Here is an 8905-nt window from a genome sequence, read left to right on the forward strand (position 1 = left end):
ATGATATTTACTCCCTCCGTTACTTTATATAAGGTGTATTTATTTTTTAATAAAATTCCAGAATGTAAATTGCAATTTTTTAATTCCTCAAAATTCCCTTGTCAGCCCTTCAAAAAAAGGGAAAAATATCTATCTCCTGATTGTTTGTATCTAGAAAAAAGAAAATATTTTTCTGTCGATTGCATGTATCTCTTACTTTTTCTGGACTAACTGATTTACTTGCTACTAACCAACAAATTTGCCAAGTATAATTTTGTCTCAACATGTCTATAAATCTGTGCCTTATTCATCGTGCCGAAAATAATACGTCTTACATAAAAAAACGACGCGTCCATGACCATTCACTCGGGGAGGGGGCACAAGCAACAAACGACGGCACATTCGACGGTGCGCGGCGAAAGATCTAGCGCTCGGCACCATAACATCCGTTCGTTGGGCAGAAAAGTCGGCTAAACCAACGCGATGAAACGCCCGAATTTGGCAAACCACGGCATATGTCGCCGAGGTTCCGGTTCCGGTGTAGCAATGCAAATCAGTCGACCTCCCGGAGAGTGACACGTACTTATATTATGTTTTTGGAGCATGCGGCCCCAGTCCCCACAGGAAGTTTGGCACGCGACGCGAGCGCCATCGCCGAGCACTAGCATCCGCAGCCACGTCGCCTCCAGAATATCTCATGCATCCTCCTCATCAAAAGAATAAGAGTAGTAAAAAGAAAATCGCATGCACGAGACCACGAGGTCCACGACCCATCATACACGAGGTCCACGGTGCGTCGTCTGACTCTCACGAGTCCTCAAATCATCAAATCAGAAAAGAAAAAAGGAAAGAAAAAAAACGAGCATTTGCTTGAGCCGTTTTAGGCGGCACTCCGCACTCAACAGCAGAGATAAGATGGGTGCACCTCCTTTTTGGAGGGGGAACAAGGCACACTCCTTTTTTTCTTCTCTCTAACAGTGAATATGCACCTTTTCTTTTTCAGCATGACCAATCAGAGAGCAATGCATCCGTTGTCACCCCCCACGACCAATCAAATTTCACTAAAGGGACGGCGGTGAGAGATTCTGCGCCTGAATTTTGATTGAAAAGGGACCAAAAGTCAATGATAGTAGTAATATTCAACGACGGGGCTCGGCTGGGCTGGGGTCAAAATTAGAGACCACAGATTGATACGAGCTCGGGCCAAAAGGGGTCAGAAATGCGGAAACTGAAAAAGAAAGCGCGCGATTTATGGATCACTACAAAGATACCGTCTTCTCCCGAGCGGAAACGGAAACCTGGCCCGCCCGCCCGCCCACCACCGTCCCAAGAGCCAAAAGGTAGAGAGAGGCGAGAGACCTGGCCGCCTCCTTCCCAGAAGCCAGAACCCGGAAGCCGCCCCGCCCCCTCGTCCCTTCACGCGTCGCGTCGCCGCCGTCGCCATGGGTGCGGGCGCGGGCGCGGCGGAGGAGCCGTCGCAGACGCGGCGGGCGCTGGTCGACACGGCCGCGGGCGCCATCTCCGGGGGCATCTCCCGCACCGTCACCTCCCCCCTCGACGTCATCAAAATCCGGTTCCAGGTCCACCCCTCCCCTTCCCCCCGACCCCCACCCTCCAGTTTCGCTTGCCTCCCCGTCGCTCAATTCGAGAGCCGGTAGCCGCGAATTCGTCGGGCGGCTTGCCTCCCCGTCGCTCAATTTGGGAGCCGGTAGCCGCGAATTCGTCGGGTTGCCAGGCTGGGGATGTTCGGGAGAATCTCCGTGGTTTCGGGTAGGAAGCCGTAGCGATTGCGCGTGCGCTGGAGGATGCGGATTCGCGCGTGCATTCGTTTGTCTCCGGGAAATCGGGGCCGAGGGGCGTCAGGAGGCCCCGGGTGTCCGCGTCTGCGTGGATTCGCGACGAGCGTGGGGGAGCCTGCCTGGTTTGGGGAATTTTGCGGGTGCATTTCGGCCATTTGGGAGCACACGCCCACAATTTAGTTAACCGTTGCTATGAGGAAATTTTGGGGGCTGTTTTGTTGTTCGAGCAAGCATGGTGGGGTTTCGAATAATTCTCTACTGTTTAGCGGACCTGGGCGTCACTGTTTGAATCCTTTAGTGCTCAGTTTGATGCTAACGAACCCGTGTCAGAACTGGTGTTGAATTATGATGTTTGAAGGTACTGCGAGAATCAGTATTTCTGGAGCATCACTCCGGTAAACCACTTTGTGACGAGCTTATGTAATGCTGCCACTCCTTACCCTTAAGGATTTCCTTGGAGGGAAAATGTAGCACTCTAGGAGCTATCTTAACACTTTGGGATGCTGAAGAGCTGCCTCCTGTTTTGTATACCTTTTTAATACCACTTCTTATTACTGTTCTGTTTGTGGGTTGTTCACCTTTGATTCCAGAACGATCTACCTATCCGTTTGCAAATGTTTCGTATTACATCACCATTTTTGGATTGAACACTGTTTCATAAACTCGGATGATAATTTTGTGGGAGTTTTGGTTGATTGTGTTTTAGGGGTCTTATTTGTCAGCGACTGGAATATGGTGGAATCTATTTTAGTTAGATACCTACTGATTACGCTCTTTATACGGCAGAATAGTATTTTCCGATGTGTTTTCTTCACTAGATTTATGACTTGTTTTCTAAATCTTGACCGTTGTATTGAAGCACTCATAATTGTGTTGGGTGCAGCTTAACTGTAGCAATCTGTAATCATATTTTGGTTACTGATATGCTCTTCAATGCCTTTTTCAGGTTCAATTAGAGCCGACGGCAAAATGGGGTGTACTTCGGAGGGATGTCTATGGACCTTCCAAGTACACTGGACTTATGCAAGCAACTAAAGATATTCTACGAGAGGAAGGTTTGCCGGTATCTGCTTTTCTTCAAACACTCAGCTCATGCTTTATTTAGAGAAACTTGTCCATGGACTAGTGATCATTAACTTGTTTTCTCATGCTAAATCTCAGCCTTAATATTTATCTGTGAGGTTTGTTCTATGAATCTTACCAGGCTGAACATGGGCCTAGAATTGAGCGTTACAGTCATGTTAGTTCTTAGTTGTAAATTATGCTTGGGGAGGGGAGTCCAATGCTATAGTCGGTATGGAACAATGCTAACTGCTATGATCAGTATTTAGTGGACTGATCCAATTCTTGGTGGGGTCTTAATTTAACGAGTAAATTACAAAAAACGACCACATTCGGGGAAGTGGTAACAAAGAACTACCGTTTTGGGGGCTGGGTCATGAAATAATACTGTTCCTGGGCTGAGAGCGTTTTGACAGCGAATCTGATTACCTGGGCCTGTATGTCCGGGCTGATGTGGCGTTTCTGGTGCCACGTGAGTTTTTTACTAGTCTACCTGTATGTCCCAACCAAGGTTTACGAGTCGACGAGTCGTTCCTAGGTTGAGACTCATAGACTAATCCTGACTAGTCTAGACTAGTGCTGGACTAGTCGACATGGTACTGTAGTACTCAACTATTGTTAATAACTAGTAGTAGTATGTAGTATATATAAACAGTACAGTATGCAATAAAACCAGAAGTGTTAGGCAACGCTCGCCAGGCCCAGCCCAGCACCACACAACACCCCCCAGCTGGCCCATTTGGGCCCAAGTGGCCGGCCTACTTAGCTCCCGTCACTGGAACCCTAGCTCCCGATCGATCCCATTGCCGCTGCCAGCACCATCACACACGGGAGCACGCGTGCGCGACCCGCGCCTCCAGCCGCCTTCCGCCGGCCCCGGCCCCTGCTGCCGACCACCTCCATGCCTCCTCCTCTCCTCTCCTCTATCTCTCTTCCTTCTCTCTCGTCTCAGGGCCGCGCGCGCTTACATGTCACAGCCATGGCTGCCGCCCGAGCACGAGCTCCGGCCAGGCTGGGTGACTTATCCCCTCAAAATTTTGAGTCGCTCGACTCAAATAGCTCGACTAGTATGACTAGTCTGTCGACTGCTCGACTAGACCAAGTAGTCTACACGAGATTTGTAGTCGACACTCAAGTTGCGACTCGTAGACTAGTCTGTCGACTAGTCCCTCGACTCGTAATCAGTGGTCCCAACTGCCATGTACTCTCCCGTCTCTCTCTCTAGACGACGTGCAGCCGCGGCTCAGCGAGGCGCAGAAGTCTCCCCCCCCCCTCCCTTCCTCCCTCCCTCTTGACGACGTGCAGCCGTGGCTCAGTGACGCTCAGAAGACCTCATCATTGCTGATCTGCTTCACGTCTCCTGAGGTGGGGCGCCCGAAATGTTGTCTGGCTGCTTGTGACGAATCTTCAATCCATCAGTTCTCCACGAATATATCAAATGGCTGACATGTAGTGTTAATATTGCTTTTACTCATGAGGTGATGTCATTGGTTGCTGGCTTTTTTGGGAAGTGTTTATTCCCTAGATTTCTATTCTGATATCTAATTTGCTTCTTTGTCGCCCCCGGCACTTCGTTTGGTTTATTTACCTTGGGTTTATGCATGCTCTATGTTTGATTTAAATAGTCCATCTAAAACAATTCTGTGAAATATGCTCTTACTGTGCAAGATGCTGATCTTTCAGGGATTCTGGAGAGGAAATGTTCCAGCCTTGTTTATGTATATGCCATATACAGCTATACAATTCACAGTTCTACACAAGCTAAAAACATTTGCATCTGGTTCATCGAGAACAGGTATGCCGTTTCAGCTTGGTTTTCGGTCTATATTTTAAAATCAATTACAAATGTCATCCTAGAACCTTGTAAGTGCTTGCAGTAGATAATAGTTTACCCAAAATTTTAATTTGTACAACTGATACATTATGAAATTTGATACTCCCAGAATTATATTGCTATTTGGGAATCTCATCTCAGTGAAATGATAAATGTTCAAATCCATGTTTCAGAACTGAAGCTTTAATATGATTTCTCACATCTCTTTAGTACTTATCTGGTCTATTGTTTCTTCCAGAGGATCATCTGCACTTAAGTCCTTACTTGTCTTACGTAAGCGGGGCTATCGCAGGAAGTGCAGCAACTGTAGGATCATATCCATTTGACCTTCTCAGAACTATTCTTGCGTCACAGGGTGAACCGAAGGTAAATCTGATCTTATTTGTGATTTCTGGAACTGTTTGTTTCCTTGGAGTGTGAACATTTAAACTTAGTTGCAAACTTATGGTGCCACTAGTTTGATTTTGCAAGATTATAGTTAGATCATTGGTCATCTATCTTTACCTTGAGTACTTGCAGTGATTTGTAGTACTTCTGTACTTTACCTCCATGCCGATAGTTAGTACTCACTTTACTCATAATATGGGTATATCATTGTTAGATTGCTTGAAGTTGAATCCTTTTGTTTTACAGTAGAGTTTCATTCAGTTTCATTTTCAACACAATGGACTTCCCCTTGCACCTTTTGGTTTTGTCATGAAGCCCAGGCTTCATTTTTTTTCATTTTTTTCTTCTTTTCTGATCTTTTTTTAGTTTTGTGTTCCATCAAGTGTCAACTATCTGCACAAAAAAATTGTTGTTCAGTTATATCACTCTGTCCCAAAATAAGTGTCTCAAGCTTAGTACAACTTTGTACTAAAGTTAGTACAAAGTTTAGACACTTATTTTGGGACGGAGGGAGTACATGGCAAATCATTTTGTGCTAGCAACAGTTCAAGCCTTCAAGGTAGCCTTGAACAGAGAATTTATCTTCTGTACAGAACTTGATAGAACATTGATAAATTATTAAATGAGAACACCTAGGAGCAAAGATATTATTATTCTTTCCTTAAGAAGAAATAGCACCCAATTCTGAAGTAGAGAGGACTGTAACCTGAGTTGGGGGTGTATACCCACACCTCCCACCAACTGAGCTAGGCTCAGTGTACAATGTTGATTTGTGTATGTGATTCTAAAATAAAAACCGATATTTTTAATTCATAATATGAGCTTTTTTCATTCATAAATTTATTCACAGTATGGAATACAATAAATCTTATAACTGCAATAACAAAATACAATTACACTCGTCTTTTTTGGACCATGCGTGATCATGCTCTTACATGTTTTTTTGCAGCTGTGTGTGTGTTCTATAATTTTGTACTTTTTGAGATGCACATGTGAATACAAATATCAAGTGTACACATTATATTACTATGCACTTATTCCCTGTGATTGATTTTTTGCACAATCATTGTAAGCCAACTGCTTGATGGATACTCTTGAGTTGACAATTCTATCGTGATGCTTTCTTGTTGATTCACACAAAGTTGTATTTTTCTCTGTAGGTTTACCCCAATATGCGGTCTGCACTTGTTGATATAGTTCAAACTCGTGGTGTTCGAGGGCTGTATGCTGGTTTAACTCCAACTCTTGTTGAAATTATACCATATGCTGGCTTGCAGTTTGGTTCATACGACACTTTCAAACGTTCAATGATGGTAACAAAGCTAAACTCACCGTTTTACATGTACCCTACAATGATTTTGAGATGATCTATAGATGATCTCAGCTGCGAGTTTTATCATATGATTGTATTAGATGTTCTACTCTTTCCTTAGTTTGTTATCCTTCTAGAATATGGGATACTGAGGTACCAAGAAATGCATTTTTTATGAAACATAAAGTATATGGCATGCTCATATAGGTAACAAGAAACTACTGGTGTTGTAACAATTTATTCAAGACAGGCTTGTTTTCACCAAAGAACTAGCTATGGACAGGGGTGCGTGGAAGCTTGCTATCCATGTGCCCGAACCATGAGTTGGTCGCGAGATCTTATGGGTTTCACTTCTAGCCTACCCCAACTTGTTTGGGACTAAAGGCTTTGTTGTTGTTGTTGTAGGCTTGTTTCTTCATAAGAAATTACACTTGATTTTTTTCTTAACTTTGATTAGTATGTGTCTCTGAATTGTTACGCTAAGCTTCCCTGACCGCAATTTTTTCCCATAGTCATGGAATAGATACAGATATGGAATTGAGGAGGATGACTCGGCATCAAGCTTCCAGCTATTTCTTTGTGGATTCGCAGCTGGAACATTTTCAAAAGCTGCATGTCACCCACTTGATGTTGTTAAGAAAAGATTCCAGGTAATTGGTCATTAAAATTTGTTGTTTTCTCATCCATACGTTTCATGAAATAAACCCCATCTGATGAAATCAAGCTGTATTATGATAGTTATAAGAACTGATCACTAATAACATGAATATTGGGCTTCATGCATGCTGATCACTTCACCTGATTTGTACTCTGCAGTGAAAACCTAGCATACAATGAAGTTGGGCTTGTGCATGATTTACCTATGACGCTTTGATCTTGTTTTTACCTAATCATGTCATTTCTCTGTCAGAATATCTTCTCTCTTAGTGCCCCTATTTTCACTAGGGTATGTTTTGTGCCAATATGCGCATGCCCTATTTTGTGGTGGACACTCTGTTCCAGTTCAGTACTAGCCTATTTGGATGTGCATATGAATCACTTGGGTATGGTTGTGAGACAATGCCGAGTCCTTGGTATATTTTGGAGCTAACATTTCTTCCAACAATTTGTAGATTGAAGGATTAAAACGTCATCCAAGGTATGGGGCGCGGATTGAGAGCAGCACATACAAGGGCATGTACCATGCCCTAACAGAGATAGTTGTTAAGGAGGGGTTTGGAGGCCTCTATAAAGGGCTTTTCCCATCGGTGGTGAAATCGGCTCCTGCTGGTGCAGTGACATTTGTGGCCTACGAATACATCTCGGACTGGTTAGAGTCATTACTCATGTGAAAGATCGCCATGCAGTATTCTTTCTCTCCTCGATTTGTTTTGAATTGTCCATAGTCCTTCTCGGCATCTGTATTAGTAAATGGATTTGTGTCTGGAAGAGGCTGCATTTCCCTTGGATCTTGCAGCCAATTCAAGATTTTGGGAGCCTACAAAACCAGCCGGATCATTTATACTTGTAAGCTTCTTTCATGCAATTTTGAAAATAACCCAAGTTACTCAAAATAGAAGTCAAATCCATGATTAAGCATTTGCCTTGCTAAGTATCTACTCAGCCAGGCATGCTGTTACAAATATGCTGTTACAGTTTTCTTGCATGTGCATCATGTTACACATGCAAGTTACTAAATCTGAAATTGTTTTACAGGATAGGGGCCAAGGCCGGAGTTGAGTGAGTCCTTCAATTGGATAAAGGAGCTAACAGCACCCGCATTCTCGTCATCAGCGGGAACTTTCAGTTGTTTGGAGACCGCAAGGTCGATGGAGAAGGAAAGTGCATACGATCATTCGTTGAGAGTTGATACCTGTAAAGCCTTACACATAGAGCGAGCTATTTTGCCGTTTTCTCTCCCTTAATTTTTTTGCCCCCCATCGCCTAATGTCGTGGTAGTGCATTCCTTGAGCTGTAACAGTGAGGCTGAGTAAAACTGATATAGAGCCTGTGACTTGTGATGAATGTCAAGAGCAGCAGGCATTTTTGTTGAGATGCGATCATCGTACGCTTGACTGCTTTTCACTTAACTGTTATCTTCGTTGATCTGCGGTTGCATTTGTATCTGTTTAAGCCATTTGCTTGCTTTGTTGTGTTGGTTATGTTTTAGCATATGGCTCGGTACCGTGGAAGACTGGAAGTGAGTCGCTATGAATACGCAAGCCTGCGCGCTGCCAAGAGGTTCACTCCTGCAACCTGCATTTGGTACCGGTCATGGCCTGTCTCTCCAGGCTAATGTCGTCAGGAGGGCGAATGAATGGGCAGCGATGTGGCGATTTATATGCAAATCATGTGCAATACAGGCTTTCAGCTATCTGTTCACTGCATCACAATGGTGGCAATGCAGGATTTCACATCTCCTCATCAAACTTTTATTTTCATTCGAACTTACGCTCTGCATAAGTGACTATCTTCGGCGGACTTGAATTTTTTTTTAGTCAGTATTCAGATACATACAGTAATTTTTACCTGTCACTTAATACTTGTGAAAAT

General features: G+C 44.0%; 1 protein-coding gene across 3 annotated transcripts; it reads left to right on the forward strand.

Annotated features, from left to right (window-relative positions):
- Positions 1–1283: 1283 nt before the first annotated feature.
- LOC123080459 (mitochondrial thiamine diphosphate carrier 2) lies at positions 1284–8407 on the forward strand. 3 transcript variants are annotated; one of them, XM_044503387.1, is made up of 8 exons: positions 1284–1559; positions 2725–2833; positions 4524–4635; positions 4913–5040; positions 6222–6374; positions 6886–7023; positions 7486–7682; positions 8069–8407. In XM_044503387.1, the coding sequence occupies exons 2-8, from the start codon at positions 2768–2770 to the stop codon at positions 8094–8096; spliced, it is 822 nt and encodes a 273-aa protein (XP_044359322.1). In that variant the 5' UTR covers positions 1284–1559; positions 2725–2767; the 3' UTR covers positions 8097–8407. The 3 variants fall into 3 exon arrangements, 2 of the variants coding, with proteins under 2 accessions (XP_044359322.1, XP_044359321.1); XR_006438436.1 differs by having other exon boundaries at positions 1290–1559; positions 2725–2841; positions 7486–7879; XM_044503386.1 differs by having other exon boundaries at positions 1290–1559; positions 2725–2841.
- Positions 8408–8905: the final 498 nt, after the last annotated feature.

This window comes from Triticum aestivum, chromosome 3D (assembly GCF_018294505.1).
Source record: "Triticum aestivum cultivar Chinese Spring chromosome 3D, IWGSC CS RefSeq v2.1, whole genome shotgun sequence".
In the NCBI taxonomy this organism is placed as follows: Eukaryota; Viridiplantae; Streptophyta; class Magnoliopsida; order Poales; family Poaceae; genus Triticum; species Triticum aestivum.